The following is a 22,922-nucleotide window of genomic DNA, read 5'->3' as shown; positions in this document are numbered from 1 at the left end:
AGTATTTGAGTAGCTCATGGTACTCTGAATAAGCACCAAGCAAGGAAGTTGGCTTTCATTTGGGGATGTGTTATACCAAAAATAAATATTTTTGAACACTAGAACCATACTTGCCTCAGTCCAAAGATAAAATTAGGAGAGAGACTAGAGCTGAAATCAACAGAGGGACAGAAGATTTCTCTCTCTCTTCTCAACCTCAACACAGAGCAGTCATTCATTAGGCAGGTTAACCCCATTTGCTTCCCGCCCCGCCCCCCACAAATGTATACGGGCAAATTTACCTTAATTAATACCATTACACACAGCTCTGCCATCCGATTTTCCTGGGTGGGCCCATCCTGAGTGCTTTCTCAAGGATTTCTTTAGGGACTATTTCCTATCTCAGCCTTACAAAGAAAGAAGCTATTACATTCATCTGTCACTGAAGCATCTACTAATTAGGTAATTACAGCTAACGTCTCTTAAGTGCCACCAAACTGCCATCTTCTATTGAGGCAGAATACTTCAATAGTCCCTCTTGAGAGATCCCTCTACTTTCAAATTCCACAATCTGACCTTGATAATCTAGACCAGACCCCAGTAATGCTCGCTGTCAGAAAGTATTTTCTTATATTTAAATTCCATTTTCTCTTTTATGGGCTTAGCAAGGGAAAACCTGCTACCACAGTCCCGTAAGAATACTGTGTGCTGAAATACTATTAAGTGTTCCCTCGCTGTTCTTATCCAAAGGCTAAATAGTTGGGTGTCTTTAGTACTTTACAACAGATCCCACTTTAAAACCTTTCATTTTCTTTACAGCTTTCCTTTGAACCCTTTCCAAGTTTTCCTCATCCCTATTAAGTACAATGTCCAGAGCTAGTTACCATGAGGCACTGACTAATAATGAAAAAATGGTAAAATTAATTTGCTATTCCTATATTCTACATTCTCTGTATACAAATATCACACTTTTTTAATGTTAGGGGATTAAAAAGCTCTAGATTAAACAGAATTGCATTCTTCACATTATACTTAAGTAAATGTACTACTGCAGTTTAGCATACTAATAAAACATAGTAAATCCTTGATAATGATAAACTGTTGCCAATGTTATTTTCTAAACTTGGCAGATTTCCTTCTTCCAGCATTCAGAAGCAGCAGTGGGAATATTTAATAGCAAAGTGCAGTAACATGTAAATATATTCTTCATGAAAGGAAGATGACAGGGCTTAAAAAAACACCAAGATAAAGGGAAAGAGAGAAAAAACGCATTAAAAAGAGAGGACTGAAATAAAGTATGAATAACTTTCATGGCTTCAAAAAAGAAAAAAATCTAAATCTTTACGTTTCCTTACCTCTGATCTTAAGATTGTATGAAGGGCTTCAACTTCCTTTCTCCTAGCATTAGGTAATTCTGCTACAAAAGAAAGAGCATATACTGAATATATACTCAGTCAACACCATGTGAAGTAAACAGGCATTTTTTTTCCCACACCCTCTCCAGCATTTATTTATTTATTTATTTTTTAAATTTTTTGCTTTATAACAAATTTAGTCAGTTATACATATACACATGTTTCCATATCCCCTCCCTTTTGTGTCTCCCTCCCACCCTCCCTATCCCACCCCTCCAGGCAGTCACAAAGCACCGAGCTGATCTCCCTGTGCTATGCGGCTGCTTCCCACTAGCTATCTACCTTACGTTTGGTAGTGTATATATGTCCATGCCGCTCTTTCACTTTGTCACAGCTTACCCTTCCCCCTCCCCATATCCTCAAGTCCATTCTCTAGTAGGTCTGTGTCTTTATTCCTGTCTTACCCCTAGGTTCTTCATGACATTTTTTTTCTTAAATTCCATATATATGTGTTAGCATACAGTATTTGTCTTTCTCCTTCTGACTTACTTCACTCTGTATGACAGACTCTAGGTCTATCCACCTCATTACAAATAGCTCAATTTCATTTCTTTTTATGGTGGAGTAATATTCCATTGTATATATGTGCCACATCTTCTTTATCCATTCATCCGATGATGGACACGTAGGTTGTTTCCATCTCCGGGCTATTGTAAATAGGGCTGCTATGAACATTTTGGTACATGTCTCTTTTTGAATTATGGTTTTCTCAGGGTATATGCCCAGTAGTGGGATTGCTGGGTCATATGGTAGTTCTATTTGTAGTTTTTTAAGGAACCTCCATACCGTTCTCCATAGCGGCTGTACCAATTCACATTCCCACCAGCAGTGCAAGAGTGTTCCCTTTTTTCCACACCCTCTCCAGCATTTATTGTTTCTAGATTTTTCGATGATGGCCATTCTGACTGGTGTGAGATGATATCTCATTGTAGTTTTGATTTGCATTTCTCTAATGAGTAAAGATGTTGAGCATCCTTTCATGTGTCTGTTGGCAGTCTGTATATCTTCTGTGGAGAAATGTCTATTTAGGTCTTCTGCCCATTTTTGGATTGGGTTGTTTGTTTCTTTGTTATTGAGCTGCATGAGCTGCTTATAAATTTTGGAGATTAATCCTTTGTCAGTTGCTTCATTTGCAAATATTTTCTCCCATTCTGAGGGTTGTCTTTTGGTCTTGTTTATGGTTTCCTTTGCTGTGCAAAAGCTTTGAAGTTTCATTAGGTCCCATGTGTTTATTTTTGTCTTTATTTCCATTTCTCTAGGAGGTGGGTCAAAAAGGATCTTGCTGTGATTTATGTTATAGAGTGTTCTGCCTATGTTTTCCTCTAAGAGTTTGATAGTGTCTGGCCTTACATTTAGGTCTTTAATCCATTTTGAGCTTATTTTTGTGTATGGTGTTAGGGAGTGATCTAATCTCATACTTTTACATGTCCCTATCCAGTTTTCCCAGCACCACTTATTGAAGAGACTGTCCTTTCTCCACTGTACATTCCTGCCTCCTTTATCAAAGATAAGGTGACCATATGTCTGTGGGTTTAACTCTGGGCTTTCTATCCTGTTCCATTGATCTATCTTTCTGTTTTTGTGCCAGTACCATACTGTCTTGATTACTGTAGCTTTGTAGTATAGTCTGAAGTCAGGGAGCCTGATTCCTCCAGCTCCATTTTTCGTTCTCAAGATTGCTTTGGCTATTCGGGGTCTTTTGTGTTTCCATACAAATTGTGAAATTTTTTGTTCTAGTTCATAAACAGGCATTTTAAGGAAAGTATATTTCACTGAGCTTTAAACAGAATGGCATGCTGATCTGAGAACAAATTCAGAAGACAAACATCACTTGATTGTTATCACAACTTTCTATTGTCACAAATGTTCTTTATTGTCATGTAAGTCATTCTTTGCCTATCTTCTACACCCTAGAGCACCTACCTTTACCCCATGGAAGTGTTCATTAAAATTTTGTTATGGGGTTTCCCTGGTGGCGCAGTGGTTAAGAATCGGCCTGCCAATGCAGGGGACATGGGTTCGAGCCCCGGTCTGGGAAGATCCCACATGCCGCGGAGCAACTAAGCCCGTGCGCCACAGCTACTGAGCCTGCACTCTAGAGCCCGTGAGCCACAACTACTGAATCCGTGAGCCTAGAGCCCATTCTCCGCAACAAGAAAAGCCACCGCAATGAGAAGCCCATGCTCACGGCAACTAGAGAAAGCCAGCGCACTGCAACAAAGACCCAAAGCAGCCAAAAATAAAATAATTTTTTAAAAAAATTTGTTATGGAAAATTAATCTCTCTCTGTTGGCTTAGTATAAATTTTGATGAAACTTACGCAGCTAGGGTTTTAAGGGCATATCTCTTTTCTTTTTTTCTTGGTTTGGCCATGCCGTGTGGCTTGTGGGATCTTAGTTCCCCGACCAGGGAATGAACCCAGGCCCTCGGCAATGAAAGCGCCGAGTCCTAACCACTGGACCGCCACAGAATTCCCAAGGACGTATTTCTCTTATGAAACTGGGGTTTAGAGGGCCTTACTTCTAATTTTTTCTGCTCCCAATACTACCAAAAAATTAATGACCTACAAACAAGGAATAAAAATGCAGCAAAAGAACACTTATTTCAAGTAACGAGGACACAAGTTATTTAAAATGTGAATGAGCTCAGTCTTGTTTTGTACATTTTCATTTAAAAGGAAAGTCAGAGGCCCACAGTACCAAAATGGCACAGCTGATGCTGCCAGATAATCATCATCCAGAGTTAGATTTCTTTTCTAAGTACTAGTATTTTTCATTACTCACAGCCCTTTAATACTATAAAAATAATTTCTCTGAATTAGCGTAAATCAAAAGAAAATACAAGTGGCACCCGATAAATAATAGTGACAAACCCACTCTTCTTGTTTTGAAAATCACCAGGTGGGGATGCTTGGGTGGTTGTTTATACATCTTGCTTGAAACTGACAGGATTGTCTAATTGCTATTTAGAAGGGAACAAATTATAATCTAAGCTGTTTAGTAAGGTCATTGTTAGAAGCAGCAGTTGTGTCAAAGAGGGATTAAAAAAAAAAGTCATGAAGACTTTTCCCCCCAGGGCCTGCCCCACAAAATCCTGGTCTTTTTAAGAATAAAGAGGAGATGTTATGCAGACCAAAAAAGTTTTCCTCAGTGAGGGAAAACAAAAATAACAACTATCATTTATTGATGCTCACTATTTGTTAGGCACAATGCCATGCATTTTACACTCATGATTTCAGTTAATCCTCCCAACTTCATGATAGGTATAATTATCCCTATTTAACAGATAAGAACACTCTGCTTTTTAAAGGTTAAGTATTTAATAATTTGCCAAAGATCCCACAATTTGTAACACATGGAAGTGGAATTTCAATCCGTGTCTGATTTAAAAGCCCAAGCTCCTATATCAATATAGTGTTTGGTAAAATAGCAACTTTCTGATATTGTAAAGATGGATAATTTTCAAGTTGTATCAACAGTGCTATTTTGGAACTGTTCTTGTTCACTGCTAGCACAGGGTAGACACTCAATAAATACTTGTTGAATGAATAAATGAACTGCACTCTGACCCTATTTTTAAATGAGTCACAAAACTAATAAATTGGATGTTAAGCAAGTCCTATTTTAATGCAAAGGGAAAACAATAAAAGCAGATTTTTAATCACTCAGCGAAAATTTTTATTGAGCATCTACTATGTACCAAGGAAGGGACCACATACTGGTAATATAAGGATAAATAAAATAGAGCTGTCAGAGAGAGATCCACAAAGTTCTGTTAGACACAACTCAACCTGCCATGGAGTGAGAATGGTTTCACCAGGTACCTGACATGTGAGCAGGGTCATACAGGAAAAATTGTTTTCCAGGTAAAGGAGGGTAGTGGAGGAAGTAGAAAGGAAGGGCTTTCCATGCAAAGGCCTGGAGCTGTGTAGGTACCTCACAACGTTGCCTGTGCAGAAGCTCTGGGTGTAAGCATGCTTGTGTATATGAATGTGCATATATGTGGCTATTGGGAGAAAAGGGGAGAGAGCAAGAGGTAAGACTGGAAGAGGTAGGTTGAACCCAGACAGGATAGGTTTCTGGTCTCCCAAAATTAAGAGGCTTGGATTTTATCCTGTAAGTAACAGAGTCAAGAGATTTTAAAGCACATTTGTTTTTAGAAAAGTAATTGGCAACACAACAGGAAATGGAGTAAAGTAAGGAGAAACAAGTGACAGGACATGAAAGAGAAATAGTGTGGGGGAGAGATAATGGGGATCTGAAGTAAGGAAGTAGGAATAATAAGGAAAGGACAAATACAAACAATTCAGGCACAGGATGAACAAGATTTGGTGACTAATTGGAAGTAGGGGGGAAAAAGAGGCAAAACAAAGTGACAAAGATTTCTAAGTTTAGGAGAACGGGTGGATGGTGAAACCATTAAAATTGAGAATACAGGAGCACATTCGGTGGGAAGAACAAACTGAATTCTACCTTAAGCCTGTAGGACATCCAAGTTGGAGACGGGGTGCCTATTTTCTGGCTTAGGGTCAAAGGAATAGTCAACTGTTTTCCCCTATCTAGGAAACAAGGAGAGACTAGGCATTTCCCATGTTATCTAGCCCTTCTCTGCTTCTGACTGCCCTCAGGGTCACATGAGCCTTTCCTGAACACAGGAAGAATCCCTTTAACTCCCATCCCCAACCTGTCCCACCTGATGGACCCCCAAGCAGTTAAATGGATTTCGGCAGCTCCCCAATCTTCCTCCCTTCTAAATAGACCCCACAGAAATTCTAAATATAGATACTATTTTTCTAAATCAAACCATCTTTCTCTATTTCAACCAAATAAACACGAAAACTCAGTTAAATCAGTATTAAAAAGTTAAACCAGAATTCTAATTTATTTACAACAAACAAACTGCCAAAGAAACTGCTCTCATCCAAAAGACCACCCATTATCTCTCTGGAGGCAGACCCAGAATGAAATTTAAAAAGTCTTTTGATCTAAATACTACTTGCTGAAAGAAATATCAAGAAATCAAAGGGGTAATTAACTTAATCAACGATTACCATGTAACTCTGGGTCACTATTCATTAGTAAAACAAAATGAGGACTTCAAAAATGAGTGAAGGTTGCTCAGGGTACCCAAAGCTTGTTCTACTGTAGAAATATGGTGGGGGGGTGGGGGAGGCAGCGGGCAATTAGGCACAAAAGTACAATTTCAGCTGGAACGCTGTAATGTGTCACCAGAATAAGCAAAACTATATAAAGTAATAGGAAAACCATACCCATGTTTCACTAACAATATATTCAAGTGAGAAAGGGTAAGAGTCACTAAATATCTTAATTATGAGTTAACTTCAATAGTTAACGAAAATCGAAGAAAACCCCAACTGACGTGTCACACACAAAAAATTTTTTAAACTGTGTCAGTATAACGGAAGAGGATCAAAATCAGTTCCGCCCCCAAGTTAAGGGCAAAGGAAGAGGTGGGCGTGGATGAACCAAACAAAAATAAACTCTACGCGACGTAGGGGCAGTTCCACTCTGCTGAGCTATCCTGGGTACTCAACGTCGAAGAACCAGGACTCCCCCCACCCCCCGACCCCAGTGGTCTCTCACTAGAGAAAATCGGTTAAGAGGCAAAAGGAGTGACACTCCTCTGGACCTGTCTGCGTCTCGTGACAGATGGACTTGGGGACCAAACGGACGCTCCCAGGGTCCCAGTAAACCCCTCCCTCCCATCGCCCCAGCTGTTACCTTCCACATCCTCCGTGCCCTCCATCAGCATCTCCTTCGTGAAGTTTGAAATCTGGCCAGTGAGGGAAGCCAGGCTGCCCCCGACTTGACTCAGGGACTGGCCCAAGCCGGAGCCGAGGCCCCCAAGCCAGGACGACATCGCTGCGGGTTAGAGAACCACCTGCTCCGCTCCAAGAAAGGCGGCCAGCGTCGTCGGACGACCCCGCCAAATGTCCTCGAACCGCTGTCTCCGGGGGACTGGTCCAAATCACAACACTCAGGATTTGATAAGACAGGGATTCCTAGGCAACGCCGGCTTCGGGGACCCCCACCTACCGCCGGGCTCTGACTAGAAACGCAGAGGCCTGGCCTGGGACTTTACCAGGGGCCCAATTCCAGTGACATGGGCACCCCCGCGGGGCCTCCGCTCATTCTCACGACTTCCCACAGTCCGGGTTAGGCCACTTCTTCCTCTGCTTTAGTGACTTTCCCCAGTTCCGTTGGCAACTCCTGCCAACTCGACGCCGACAGCCATGACACCCACTCTGAACGCGGCAATAGGTCATAGAAAGGCGCCGCGATGACGTACAAAGGCCCTGCAGAGCCGCCGGGCGTCTCCTTGGCGCAAAGGAGCATGGGATCTCGGAGGACCAAGAACGGGCGCGGAGGCCGCGGCCTCCAGCCCAGGCCAAGGTCGTCTTCCACGTAGCCTGCCCGCTTTGGCAGCAGGTGGAAGAGCGACCGGAACCCGCTGCGACGCTGCGCTTTCGGCCGACCGCGGCTGGATTTGAGGTAGAGCCGACCCTCGGTGGGTGCCCCCCAAAGCCGGCGTGGCCTGGGAAGGGAACCCCGTGGACTCTTACTCTGTTCGTGAAACCTGAGTGTTTTAATTCTGACTACACTCGCGAAGGCAGCGGTGCGAGGACACTGGGCGGAGACCCTCCACCGGACAGGAAGTGGACTTTACATAACTTACCACACGTATACAGTAACGATTATTCTACACCCTGTCAAGGGCCGCTCTGTGCCCGGCACTACGGTATTAACTAAGGATACACAGAAGGGATGGGTTGCAAATTCAAGTGTCCAGGCAGCAAACATACTTATATTGATGACCTTCATAATGGAAATGTTCTCTGCTGGCTTTCCAGCTCACAGTTGATACCCTGCCTTCTTTAATATACGAAGAGCTTTATTCATGAAGCCGACCTAACCCATGAAGTTGAAAATACAGACAACCTCTTTTCAAAATAACTTTTTAGAGGACAGTATGCCAACTTAATACAGAAGGAAAGCTCTTCTAATGTGAACTCTCCTAAGGTATTGGTGGCACTAGCCCTGCAAGGCCCCACCCCTCCCACGGCCCTCAGTTACACAAGTTGGTGCACACACCTGTGTCCTGAATTGCTTGGTTTCCTCCCTAAAGGAAAATAAGTCACGTGACTTACAGGCATTTGCTGCAGTGGTACGTGGACACACACTACCTGACCAGAGAGACTGCCACAATTTTTACTTTGAAAAGAGCAGGATAGGTCTGCAGGTCTTTGAAGCATAGCACCAAATGTACCAGCATCTTTCTCTTCGATTTTATTCACAGCAGGGGCCGCCACAGATTTCATTTCATTTCATTTGTGAATGGAACATTGGGCATGCCTCCAGTATTTGAAATCTGATGGCACCTAGGAATAGTAGCCCTCCCAGAAATCTGAATGCTTTTCAAATAAAATTTGCATCTCGTTCTGGAAGTTTTTATTAAATGTTTTCCATGTAGTTTTTTTTTTTTTTTTTTTTTTTTTTTTTTTTGCGGTTCGCGGGCCTCTCACTGTTGTGGCCTCTCCCGTTGCGGAGCACAGGCTCCGGACGCACAGGCTCAGCGGCCATGGCTCACGGGCCCAGCCGCTCTGCGGCATGTGGGATCTTCCCGGACCGGGGCACGAACCCGTGTCCCCTGCATCGGCAGGCGGACTCTCAACCACTGCGCCATGTAGTTTTTTGAAAGGCATCATTGCCCACGGGTTAGATGTGCAGACTCTGGGGCCTGACTGCCTGGATCTTTCATTTATTAGTTGTATGACCTTGGGTAGGTTACTTAACCTCTCTGTACCAGTTTCTCATTTGTAAAATGGGGAATGATAATAGTATCTACGGGGCAGGGTTGTTTGGAGGATTAAGTAAGGTAATTTTTAAGTGCTTGGAACAGTGCCTGGTACGTGGTGAGTTCTATTAAGTGTAAAGTTTTAAATTTGTGACATAAAGGTGATCTGCAAGTTATTAATGTGTCTCCCATTATTCTGAGCACCAGGGATACAGCAGGAGAAAACACACAAAGTCCCTGACCTCGTGGAGCTTGCATTCTACTGGGAAGGAACAGATGAGAAATTAAATGTAATAAATATAAGACAGGTGGTGATGGCTGCTATGGGGAAAATATAAAACAGGGTAAGAATGATATGGAAGGGATGTGGGGAGAAATGGCACTTGTAATATTGTAGAAGGTGGTCAGGCAAGGCCTCACCGGTAAGATGATATTCGAACAGAGACTTGAAGGAAATAAGATAGTAAGACATGTGGGTATCTGGAAAAGAGCAGTCCAGGCAAAAGAAACAGCTGATGCAAAGTTCCTGAGGTAGGAGAATCCTTGCCAGGTTAGAGGATTAGCAAAAAGGCAAGGATGGCTGGAGCAGAGTGGGCTGGCGAATGGTGGTAAGCAGTGAGGACCAAGGAGTAAGAATAGAAGAGGGCAGATCACATAGGACCTGGTAAGCCAGTATAGGAACTCAGAGTAGGTTGAGGGATTGCTTTGAGAAAAGGAGCCACGTGAACTTAGGACCTAATTGGGTTCCTGGGTGACAGTGAAAAGTTTAGTGTAAATCAAACTCTTATTTCCTACAGGTGTAAGTTCTCTGGAGTGCCATTTCCATAAACTCATGTTATGCCATAAAGATACTGCAGTTAATGAAGAAAACAAACAAAATATATGTCTTCACATCATGTATTAAGTTATTAACATAAAAGCTACGTCCTAAAGTCCTCCTTATGGGGGATTGTTTACAGTGCAATGGACTATGGTCTGAGAGACTTAAAGTTTGGTTCTGATAAATAGCATGATATGATGTTTAGGATGTGCTTCAGAAAAATGGCGACAGGGTAGGTGAAACAAGAATTGTCAGGACTTGATCATTGTTGATGCTGGGTGATGGGTACATAGGGGTTCACTATACTGGTCTTTTACTTTTGCATAGGTTTGAAATTTTTTATAATAAAAAGTTAAAAGACATACAAGTTTGATGAAGTTTGGGCTGAAGACACCTCTTCTTTCTCGTACCCCAAACCCCTGTAGTTAATAAGGGTGTTCATCATCACTTAATGAGTAGCAAAATCAGCCCAGCAATATCAAACATACCACATCAGACAGAGCCCATGAATCTGCATGGCTCCACGTGGTGGGATCCAGGCTGCCCAGCTGAAATTCTGAACTTAGGAGTTTTGTAACCTCAACAGGTAGAAGATTTTTTTAAAAAGCTAACCACAACAACAACAAAAAGTACTGTCAACTGCAAACTGGTTTCCATTTCTCGAGCAGAATCACCAATTCTTCTCTAGGGAGGACAGTTCCTTTGTTCTGATGAAACCATCCAGATGTTTTATGTATGCAAATGTGAAGAAAAAAAACATGTTTTAAAGTAGAATTTAAAATATTAGTCCGATCTTTCCCTCTGAATTTCTAAATAGTATGCTTATATTGCCATTTTCTCATGAATTTTAGACATTACCTTCTCTCTATTACAGAAAATCAAAGATTTAGCAGTCTTGTATTACCACATGCCTCTATTTCCCTTCCTTCTGAGCTCCCAATAGAGTGATATCATAATTATTGGTAACATCACTAATTAAAGTTTACTTTATATGACTACATAAGTGTTGTTCATTGCTGAGCCACATGATATGCTAAGATTACATGTCCTTTATTTTTCAAACTTCTGTTCTTCCTGAAGTTAACAAATTCCATCTTTTAGATTTGCACAATTTTCTGTTATTTCAGAATCACTAATCCTTCTAAAACTTAGCAACAGAATTGTAAAACATGCTCCTAATTCTTCAAGAAAGTATCACGAATTCTGTTATTTGCTTGGACTCAGTCCTTTCTACCCGGGGTCCTCTGTTTCCCTGCTCCACTCTTCCCTGACCTATTCTCTGGGCCTTGTTTTTCTTTCTGGAACCTCGTAGACGCTTCCCTTTATCTGTGATGCTCTGAAATGAATAATGATGTGCTTTGGGGTGGGTTTGTTGTTTCATTAATTATGTTGGGGACTCAGCAAACCCTTCCAAAAACCATGTCTTTTAGTTCTGCAAATTATTTAAAATACTTTTTTTTTTTTTTTTTTGCGGTACGCGGGCCTCTCACCGTTGTGGCCTCTCCCGCTGTGGAGCACAGGCTCCAGACACACAGGCTCAGCGGCCATGGCTCACGGGCCCAGCCGCTCCGCGGCATGTGGGATCATCCCGGACCGGGGCACGAACCCGTGTCCCCTGCATCAGCAGGCAGACTCTCAACCACTGCGCCACCAGAGAAGCCCTAAAATACTTTTTATTGATGAACGGCCCCTCTCTAGGGAAACAGCTGTTTTTCGGATATTTTTAATCAATCCGCCTGGTTTCAGTCCACATCTCACCCCCACCTTCCATGATAGTTGTTGCTTCATGTCCTGTGTACTGCTGGATGTCCTTCTCTTTAATGCTTAGTGTGCACCTTCCTCAGTTCTGCTCATTCCTGTATCAACCTTCTCCGTCTTCCAGAGAAAAGTTCGCATCTCTCTTCTGCTGGTGCCTCAACTGGCAGTGACTGCTAATTGTTCCCCAAAGTCTGTTCTCCCCTTTGGGCATAGTAATTGAACCGTCACTTTTTACCTGGACAATGGTACAGTAAAGGATGCCAGTGCCCCTTCTGATCCCATCACCCCTTTACCGTTTTCATGCACACCTATCCTTGGGGTGCTTTTACTCCCAAAAGTCAGCACCCATTTCTTTTTGGCAGAGGACTGCCTTCAGGCTGCCAGAGCCCACATTGCCTATGCCCAAGAGAGCTGAAACACAGCCTTGTTCAGTAGCGTTTTAAAATGACACAACTCCCCTGCCCACAGTGGGACATCTCTAAGATGTGACTATACTTCCTCGGGACCTGTCTGCAAAATTGAGGCTCTGTTTACTGTTACACCCTTGCTTGGCTTCCTTTTCTTATCTCCCACCCCCTTTTACCTGTTCCATTTCTTCCTGGGAGCACTTTTTAAAAATAGTTTTCACTTATCTCAGGGTCTGCCTCTAGGGTGCTCAAGCTAAGACTCGTGACCACCCAGAATGAAAACCAGGGTGGCCCATGTCATATAAGTGGAAGTGGTGTGTGCAACTTTAAGGAGGTGACCTTAAAGAAAGGGCACATGGCCTTTTCCCACCCTCCTTTTGCTTTCTGATTGCTGGAATGCAGATGTAAGCATGGCACCATAGCAGCTGTCTTAGATCCATGAGTTGACATTAGCAATGGAAGCCATGTATGTAAAGCAAGAATACAGAAAGCAGATTCCTGACACTGTGTGATGCCCTATCAGCCCTGGATTGGCAATCTCTACACTTCCTGAAGATGAGAGAGAAAAAAATTTGTAGCGTGTAAAGTCACTGTTATATTAGGTTTTTCTATGACAGTCAAATCTCATCTAATGAATTCAGGTCTCTCTGTACTTATGAGTTTATATATTTTTCTTTACTTTCATTTATGTAGTTCCTTTTTTAAAAATTTTATTTATTTTTGGCTGTGTTGGGTCTTCATTGCTGTGCACGGGCTTTCTCTAGTTGTGGCGAGCAGGGGCTACTCTTCATTGTGGTGTGCAGGCTTCTCATTGCGGTGGCTTCTCTTGTTGCGGACAACAGGCTCTAGACACGTGGGCTTCAGTAGTTGCAGCACCTGGCCTCAGTAGTTGTGGTGCATGGGCTTAGTTGCTCCGCAGCATGTGGGATCTTCTCGGAGCAGGGATCGAACTCATGTCCCCTGCACTGGCAGGCGGATTCTTAACCATTGGACCACCAAGGAAGTCCCTTTACTTTCATTTAGGTGGAATTTTGGAAGGGAGTAAATACAGTGATCCATCCTATGTATTTTTTATTGTGATAAAATATACATAAAATTTACTGTTTTTAAGTATACAGTTCAGTGGCATTAAGTACATGCATGTTGTTGTGCAATCATCACCATCCATCTCCAGAACATTTTTCATCTTCCTAAACTGCAACTCTGTACCCATTAAATAACAACTCCTTAGTTCCTACTCTACCCAGCCCCTGGCAACCACCATTCTATTTCCTGTCTCTATGGATTTGACCGGTCTAAGGACCTCATAAGTAGAATCACACAGTAATCCTCTGCACTTAACTAAAAGTCCCTGGGAGACGATTCAGATGATTGTTCAAAAAAGCTAAATCTGCTTTGGGCCTGAGAATGTTTTCAGTGTTGGAGACAGGGCTGCCCTTGTGCAGAAGAGAAACACAGCTTTTGGAGAAAACATATCTTACTTGGAGAAGGCATGAAAGGTGTGGGATCAGCTCCTTCCTGGCCTCTGGCACTGGGTTTGAGCCACTTTAGACGGGTGAATACCAGAACCCAACTGAACGATTTTCTGAGAGACTCAGCAGGACTCTAGGTACCAGCAGAGCTGCTCAGGGCCTGTGCGACAATGTGTGGTTTGGGGCTGAGACAAGGCCATTCCACTCACCTTTGCTTGGAACTTATGACCCGTCTGGTGCTCCAAGGATTAGACATTGTTGAGCGTGGTACTTTTTAAATTTTTTTTATTTTTTTTATTAGTTTCTGCTTTATAACAAAGTGAATCAGTCATACATATACATCTGTTCCCACATCCCTTCCCTCATGCATCTCCCTCCCTCCCACCCTCCCCATCCCACCCCGAGCGTGGTACTTTTGCATCTTATTTTCTACCAGGTTATTGCTGGTATACAAACAAGCTATTGGTTTTTGTTGACTTATTGACCTGCCTCATTAGTTCCAGTAGCTTTTCAGTTAATTTCCTTGTGTTCTCTAGGTGTACAATCATATCAGCAAATAATTAGGCATCATCCTTTCCAATATTTATACATCATCATTTCATATGATAACATGTTGACAGTAATGAAGGTTCACTTAAAGGTAATTGGAGTGACAGGCCTAAAGAGCTTTGGGAAAGCTGGTTTCAAAAACAGAGAGGCCAAAGGCCAAGTGAACGGGTAAGATGTTATGGCACATGCTTATATGTGACATGATGATGTCCTGGACTAGAAGTGGCTGAGAAAGACCAAAGGGAGCTACTCAGATATTAATCACTACAATTGATGATGTGGATTGACAAGCAAAATATCAATACAGTGCTAAGTTTTCAAAACGGTAGTTTCTGACAGTGATGAAAAATACTGCATAAATATAACGGGAAGGAAAACAAAATGCACAAGTGGGAAGTGGGAGCCTTGCCTAAAATTCTGATCTGAGATAGGTTAAGCAATATACCTTTAGTGTTAAAAATTCAGTTTTTCGGGTTGCTTAAGGTGGACACTGGCATGGAAGGCTCTTTGGTAGAAGATGTAGTTAATGGGCCTTTTAAACGTTTTTTTTAAAAAGGCTTAGGATATTCTAGAGGAGAGAATATTCTAGAATCAGATTGTTTGGTGTAATAAAGTATAAATACAATTCAAACTTCTCTTCGTAAAACTGTATATAAGATTTTGCCTACATCCCAGTTCCAGCTTTTGTTCATTACCTGCTAGCCTCTCCAGCTCTCCCTGTTCTTCAGAGACAAGCAACCACCTCTGCCTCAGAGTCACTGTGCTTGCCGTTTCCCCAGGCAGTATAGTGCCTCCTCATTTTTCAGGTGTCTGAAAGGCACCTGTGCAGAGGCCTTCCTTGAAACCAGCCTGAAGCAGCACTCCCTCCCAGTCGCATGCCGTCACATCATCGTGTTGTCTTCCTATCTCACAGAAGAAGCATAGCTCTTAACATGTTATGAAGCCATGCTCAGTAATTCAGATTTCCTGTACTTTCCTCTGCCTAATGGCCAATCAGAATGCAAGCACCAGCAGAGCAGAGTTATCTTAATCATGGCTCTGTTCCAAGAACCCAGAACCATGCCAGGCACATGGTGAACGCACACAGGTCTTGCTGAGTGAGTGAATGAATAAGGAATTGGTTTTCCCTTGTAGCCCATGAGACAAAGGGTGGTTGGGGATCCTGACCCAGGGAGAACTGGAACAATCTTGAGAGAATAAGGTCCAGAGAAGAGTGGCAGTCCAGTTGAAAGAGAGAGTTCTCATAGCAGGCCAATGAACTTTAGGGACAGGGATACCCAAGGGGCAAAGGCAAAGGGGCAAACGAGAGTTTTAGGGTGCCTGGGGGTGAGAAAGAACTCGGCGTCTTTGAAGACCTATAAGGAGGCCTGCTAGGACCATAGTGTGAAAAGGGGAGATGTCAAGAGTAGAGGCGTAAGAGGTCAGCTGGACCCGAATTACCTATAAAATTAAACGATGAGCATTGGCGATGCAGACACAAAATGGTTGAAAGGATCCTGAAACACGCAAATCTTCAGGATAAGGACAACCCAAAATTTGCCTGTCCTTTATAAAAGTTCTTAGCTAACCATAAAATGGGCATTCAAATCAACTTGTACGTTTCATAGGGCCCACAGGTGATGTTGATTTGGTGGCATGCAAATTCTATGGATTGGTCCTTCTGAGGACTAAGCTCTGAAGTTATGCTAAAAAGATGCATGTGATCAATTTGAAATTTTTGTTTCAAAATTTGTGCCCAACCCTAACTAAAGCTAAAATGGATATACAACGCTCATTATAAAACCTGAGGATTCTATAACCCTCAGCAGTCCAGGTGGATTCCAATTGTTAGTCTGGTGTCCAGAGTTAGATAAAATGAGGAAAAATGGCACTCTTAAAACTGTCACTAATGTGCTTTGCTTGGCTCTCAGGGTTAAAAAAAGCAACTGAGCCAACATTTTACAATCAGATTTCAAATAAAAATACGGAATTCTTAGCCTCTCTTAGAAAAGATCAGGATCCAGTAACAATGGGCCTTCTGGCAGCAGTTACTGTAGTTGGAATGGAGGATCAGTGGCTTCCCCTGACCTGCTTCATTCATCACCACATCCATAAAAAAATGCTTCTCAGATTCACGCTGCACGTGAATCCCCTGGGGATCTTGTTAAAAATGCAGGTTCTGATCCAGTAGGTGGGAGTGTGGCCTGAAACTCTGCATTTCTGAGAGGCTCTGAGGGTGCAGATGCTCCAACCGTACTTTGAATGCAAAGCTATAAATTAACAATAAACACAAACAAAAACAGAAGTAAAAAAGCAAACATTATCTTTATTTAATAATCTTTGATATTTAAAATACAACTCATCGAACATCCACATTAACTACAGTCTCCTCAGTGTTCAACAGTGCTTTGGAAGCCCGGCTTTTCTAAGGACCAGACAGGAAGGCCTGTGTGTGTATTAACGGCAAAACAACTCGGACAGAGGAGCACACACAGAAGGGCTGCAGAGGTGGGTCCTGAGCAAATGGCACTGCCACAGTGCACTTGTGTCCTGGCCAAAAGAATGCTTTTTACTTCAAATGTTTTTTGGTAGTTGAATTTCAAAGTTTATTTATACAGAACAGTAATTTTTAAAAAGTTATTCCTAGTAGTCCAGTGTTGTAGAAATTAGATAATCACATTCAAATGTATGTTTTCCTCTTTAAAAAAAATTCCTGAAAACATTCACCTTTGAAATATGAAGGAGCCAAGTGAAGTGCTTCCTAAATGAATCAGGCATTTCCACATATATTTCACTAATGCTTCCCATTCCTAGTCTACGAATCCATAGTCTTAAAATATTTATTGATACACTATTATAATGAAACATGCCAATTGCTATAAATTTAGAAGTGGTTACTAGCATTAATTCTTAAAATGCCAGACCATTTTCCAAAAAAATTAAAATAGCAGGTTTTCTTCAAATTACAAAACAAAAAGATAAAAATTCAAGAATTAACCAACCATGTCAATAATCTTCTCGTTCATGAGAGCAAAATGGAACAAAAATATTTTATGTATAAGACTTTAAAAAACAAGTTGGTTCATCTCTTTAGCAAAAGATGCTGGTTATAAATGGACCAGAAATGAAGCAAAGTTTTTATTTTGAAAATATGAAAAATTACTTATACTGCTGAAATGATTAGTTAATCCAATCTGATTTTTCTTAATTAAGATCACATCTGCAACATCTCCATGCTTGTTAGGGCCCAGCTACAACAAACAATTTACTTTGAAAGTAGTGGCCATAGACCTCTCCAATTGCAGATAAAGTTTTTAATAGAAAGTCATCAATATTAATAATTGAATCCTCTTAAGAATTTAAAACATCAGGATTTATTTTTCATTCTAGGCTATTTCAATTATTATCATTATATTTTGCTTATGCACCGAGAATCAATCTTTTTTGAATTTGCACAGGTCCAATGGGCCAATTTTAAGACATTTAGTGCATCTTGGCACTAACTTGATACTATTTAAAAATAGTATCAAACATGCAGACATTAAAAATGTGACTTAAGCTCTTACTGGCATAAAATTTACTTTATTTGACTTAGTATTAAATGAAACAATGTAGACTATGGGTAGTTTTGCCTACAATGATCCTCAACTAGTTGAGTTTTTCCTCATTAATTTTGGCATGAATAAAGTCTTAATTAAGAAAAATTAAGTTTTAAAGAAAAAAAGCACCTCCTTAAATATTCTGTGAATTGTAAATTATTTGGCCAAGATCTTAGAGCTGATATACAGTTTACCTGCAGCAACCTTTTCAAACAATTTTTTTTTTTTTTTTTTTTTTTTTTTTTTTTTTTTTTTTTTTTTGCGGTACGCAGGCCTCTCACTGTTGCGGCCTTTCCCATTGCGGAGCACAGGCTCCGGATGCGCAGGCTCAGCGGCCACGGCTCACGGGCCCAGCCGCTCCGCGGCATGTGGGATCTTCCCGGACCGGGGCACGAACCCGTGTCCCCTGCATCGGCAGGCGGACTCTCAACCACTACGCCACCAGGGAAGCCCCCTCAAACAATTTACATTACTGAAATATTCGTGTGTTAATTACTATAAAAATGTACACTGATGGTTTAGATCAGATGTTAACTTCTCTGAATTTTTAAAACATAAATAACTACTTATTAAATCCATGACATCTATAAGTATGAAAGTGTTATTTCCAACGCTTGTTTAAACTTTACTTATAATACTTAACATTGTCATGGTACGTATTTTATCCCGGTAATACAAATTATACATTAGAAAAATGATACCAGTAGTTTAAATATTAAACATTAAGGTGTTCCCAATTGGTAAAACAGAATGGAAATCTTTATATAAATAAAGTTCTTAGGACAGTTATCGTGAATTGCATTGTTCCTGACTTGCAGGTGGTTTAAAGTAAACAGCACTTCCTGATGTGTGAACTATAGCTTTGTGTAACTTTAAAATTTTCTTACTGTGGTTATGAGCACTGGCATCTTTTCATACTGGCCAGCTGATTAAGAAATGGAATCTAAATGTTCAGTTAAATATATGCCAATCCACACAAGATGGCAGTTCACTAGTGATTCTGAATCTGCCTGCCAAATATAACAATTTCACAACTAAATAAACACATTCAAATATATCCAGTGTGTGCTCGGCCCTGCTTTAAAAAAATCCCTAACAAACGAAGGTCAACATGCCACATTTCTTTAAGTGCTTTAACAAGGGTGTGTAATAGAAGAACTAACCCTAACCCTAACCCTTAAGGTTAAAACTTTTAAATGTATATTCACTTTCTTGTTTTTATATTAGGTAGCTCATCAATTCAAATACATGAAAAGTTTAACGTAAAAGATACAGGCCAAATATCCATGGAAAGTATGACTAGCATACTTGAGATAACTACAGAAATATCCAGTCTTAAAATATTTTGGTTAGTAAATCTTAGGGAGTAGTATCAAACTCCAACATCCCTTGTAGTTCTAAAGTTTTGTAATTCTTCTAAAACATCTTCAGTTGTCAAAAGAAAACTTTAGATTTTAAAAGAAAACCATCTAATTTTATGTAAGGGAAACGTCTGAAAACTTACTTGGCACAAAATAATGACTAAAAAAACATCTGTCTCTATCCAAGAAAAAGCTATTTCGTAATCATAAATAAAAGGCAGTTTTTCATCTCTTTTCAGTTAGCAATAAATCCTACATCAAAAATTTTTCCCTGATAAAATGTATGTAGCCATACACCAGGATATGGCAACATATCATACTTTAATTTTCTAAGTTGTCCGCTGAAATTTCTTCTTAAATTTTAGCTTATGAACAATTCATCATTCAAAAGGGCTTCAAAAGGGGATGGAGAATGAAGGATAAGATGACAGAATTTAAAAGGCCCATTTCAGAGAGACATGGTTAATTTTCACCAAAATCATCCCACTGCATTGACCCAGCAAGAAACTCTGCATCCCAATTAAAGAATGTTTATCAAAACTAAAGACTTTCTTATTTACAGACCTAGTAAGTACTGTGACTTCTGTAATTCTAAGCTATTTAAACATGATGCATGTGTTAAATCACAGTATAAATTTAAATGTAGTTTTGTTGGTAAGTTATTTTCATGTTCTAGATCATTATCTCTGGCAAACTATACCTACTAAAAGGTGTACAGCAGAAGCAGACATCTGCACTTCATGACTCAATTGTAAACAGGACAGCTCCAGTCACAAGAGGAAAAATAAAATGAAACTGCTACTAAAATTGAAGGCCAAATTTTATCTATCATACATTCATGGTGGGCATTGGATGTTGTTTTATAACAGAAGGAAACTTGCACACTATGCTTCTCCTATTTTTCTCAATTGGAAAGAAAAGGAAACAACAAGGTGCAGGAAAGAAGGTTACAGCAAACCTATAAAGTTCTGACATAAGTGAGAAGACATTCACAAAGCATTTGGGAAAGGATGTGCTCAGACATTAACAAAATTCTCATTTATTCTCAAGTACTTGTGCAGAGCTGATTTCAGAGTTTAGGAATGCACCAGAATCATGAAATAATGATCCCATCTTAGAGGGCTTAAAAAGCAAAACCTCAAGAAACATTACCATCTTTCAAAAGAGTTGTAGAAAGTAATGAAAACCACGTAGCAGAGAAACTGTGATCAGAGAAAATAACATGAGAAAACACCCAAGTGCACAATACATAGTCAGAGGGTAAACAGTTTATCCTCTGGAACTGTTACTGTTATCGACACAGAGGAGAGAGACACTGTCCTAAAAGGTTAATTTGGTTAAAGAGAAATAAGAGCAACTTTTCAATGATGAAAGTCAGCCAAATTCCCTCTGCAGAAGGGAGGACAAGAAGATAAAATGTGGGGGAAAAGTTCTGTGGCAATAGCTGGTTATAATTAGTTGGTCTGCAAAAAGATCCAAGAAAAATGCCCTAATTTTAAACATGTTAGATATTGCACACTCAAAAAAGAAAAAAGAACATTTAGAAAACTATTTTAAATTTCTCTAATTGCTGAATGCCTCTTTGGCTAGTGTTTGGAGGATCGTTATTTAGTCCTACAACGGATGTATTTTTCACCCTCTCAGCTTTTTGTTTGCAAACCACCTAAGTCTTATTTCCTCTGTTGAAAATTGTTCTCTTTGACACATTACCAAAATGGACCCTATGCCGTAAACACACAGGACGATATTGGAAAGACTGAATATCTAAATGATTTGTGAAAGGTATTATTTTTTTCCTTCTGTTTTGAAATTACTTCTAACAGTTTCTAAAGACATGGTCACAGCTGCCTGAAGCATGTCTTCTTCACTCATAGCATCACCTGTTGGGGATAAAACACATATTTCTTAGAAATTTCTAGAAAATTTCCAAAGTCATCAAAAGGTAAGCTCTTAGAAACTGTTTGACTACTATAGTTTCCTTTGTTGATTTTAAAAGTTTACATACAATAAAATCCACTCTTTTATAATTCTGTAAGTTTTGAAAAATACATAGAGTGGTATAACCATTATCACCACTCAGCTACAGAACCATCCCACTGACCAAAAATATTCCCTCTCCCTGCCCCTTTGTAGTCAATCCCCAAGCCCTAAGTCTAGGCAACCACTGATCAGTTCTCTGCCCTACAGTTCTGCCTTTTCCTGCATGTCAACACAAATGGAATCATCATTATGTATGTAGCCTTTCAGTATGGTATCTTTCACTTAAAAGCATTCAGCTAAGGGGAAGAAAATTTAACTTTGTGTCTATCGATGATGAATTAGTTTAAAAAAGTTTGTTTTGAGAAATAATTATTTACTCACAGGAAGGTGCAAAGATAGTTCAGAGAGGTCCTGTGTACACTCTGGCTAAATTTCACCTAATAATTAAATCTTACATAACTTCAGCTCAAACCTAAATCTGAATATTGGGACTTCGTCATACATGTAGATTCGTGTAACCACTGCCACCGCAATCAAGACAGAAGTGTTATGGCACCATCAAGATCTCCCTCCTGCCATCCCTTTTTAGTCACACCCACTTCTCTCCCCCACCACCTTCCCTAACTGCAGGCAACCACTAATTTGCTTTCTATCTCTATAAATGTCGTTTTTAGAATGTTACATACATAGAATCATACAGTATAAGATCTTTTGAGATTTTTTTTTGCACTCAGCATAATGCCCTTGAGATGCATCCAAGCTGTTGCATGTGTCCACAGTTGGTTTCTTTTTAATCCCGAGTGGTATCCATGGTATGGAGGTACCGCAGCGTGTTTAACCATTCACCTACTGTAGGACATTTGTTTTTTTCCAGTTTTTGATCATGACAAATAAAGCTGCTATGAATATTCACACACAGGTTTTTGCTTGGATGGAAGTTTTCATTTCTCTGGTATTAAATGGGAATATAACTGCTGGTTGCATGGTCAATGTATGTTCAGTTTTTATAGAAATTACCAAATTATTTTCCAGAGTGGCTATACCAGTTCAAATGAAAGTTAGAAATCTTACCTCCCTTTACTTTCCCCTGTTTATAACTGCCTTAAGTATTTCCTATATTTTATGCTAAAAACCCAATCAATGTTACAATTCTTCCTTCAGTCGTCAAGTGTAATTTAGAAAACTGAAAGGGAAAGTCTATTGTGCTTACCCATATTTTTACTCTTTCTACTGTTCTTTTTTCCTTCTTGAAATTTCAAAATTACTTTTTAACAGTTCTGTTTAGAGAACTTCCTTTAGCCATTATTTCCCCCTTCATTCCTGAAGAAAATTTTCATGAATTCTGGGTTGAGACTTCTCTTCTTTCAGCACTTGAAAAATGTGTGCCACTTCCTTCTGACCTCCACAATTTCAGATGAGAAATCTGATGTCATGCAAATTGCTGTAGGCAAGCTGTTTCTAGCTGATTTTAAGATTTTTTTTTTTTTGTCTTCAGTTTTCAGAAGTTAGACTACGATGTGTTTTGGCATGTATTTCTTTGGGTTTATTCTGTTTGAGGTTCACTCGGCTTCTAGAATCCGTAGGTTGGTACCTTTTGCCAAATTTGGGGAATTTTCAGCTGTTATTTCTTTAAATACTCTTTCAGCTATACCCTCTTTCTCACCTCCTTCTGGAACTCCCATGGCACAAATGTTGACCTTCCCAACAGGTCTCAGGCTCTGTTAATTTTTTCCAGTCTAATTCTCTTTGTTGCTCAGAATGGGTAGTATCTACTGTTCTGTCTTTGAG

The 22,922-nt window shown here is 40.3% G+C and overlaps 2 protein-coding genes across 4 annotated transcripts in view; both read right to left on the bottom strand.

Moving 5' to 3' along the window:
• TRIP11 (thyroid hormone receptor interactor 11) overlaps nt 1-7,800 on the bottom strand; it is a 68,293-nt gene extending 60,493 nt beyond the window's left edge. Inside the window, exons 1-2 of one of the 3 annotated variants that reach the window (XM_060095718.1) lie at nt 7,136-7,800; nt 1,335-1,396 (exon numbers count right to left, since the gene is read on the bottom strand). In XM_060095718.1, the coding sequence (XP_059951701.1) occupies nt 1,335-1,396; nt 7,136-7,274 (201 nt within the window). In that variant the 5' untranslated portion in view covers nt 7,275-7,800. The remainder of the gene's footprint in view (nt 1-1,334; nt 1,397-7,135) is intronic. The other 2 variants (XM_060095717.1, XM_060095716.1) reach the window with 2 other exon arrangements.
• A 10,233-nt stretch (nt 7,801-18,033) lies between these two features.
• ATXN3 (ataxin 3) overlaps nt 18,034-22,922 on the bottom strand; it is a 34,594-nt gene continuing 29,705 nt past the window's right edge. The window contains exon 11 of the mRNA XM_060095714.1: nt 18,034-21,034. Coding sequence (XP_059951697.1) covers nt 20,940-21,034 — 95 coding nt within the window. The 3' untranslated portion in view covers nt 18,034-20,939. The remainder of the gene's footprint in view (nt 21,035-22,922) is intronic.

The sequence above is a fragment of the Mesoplodon densirostris genome, chromosome 4, assembly GCF_025265405.1.
Source record: "Mesoplodon densirostris isolate mMesDen1 chromosome 4, mMesDen1 primary haplotype, whole genome shotgun sequence".
Classification (NCBI taxonomy): Eukaryota; Metazoa; Chordata; class Mammalia; order Artiodactyla; family Ziphiidae; genus Mesoplodon; species Mesoplodon densirostris.
This window is presented reverse-complemented; position numbering and strand designations above follow the sequence as displayed.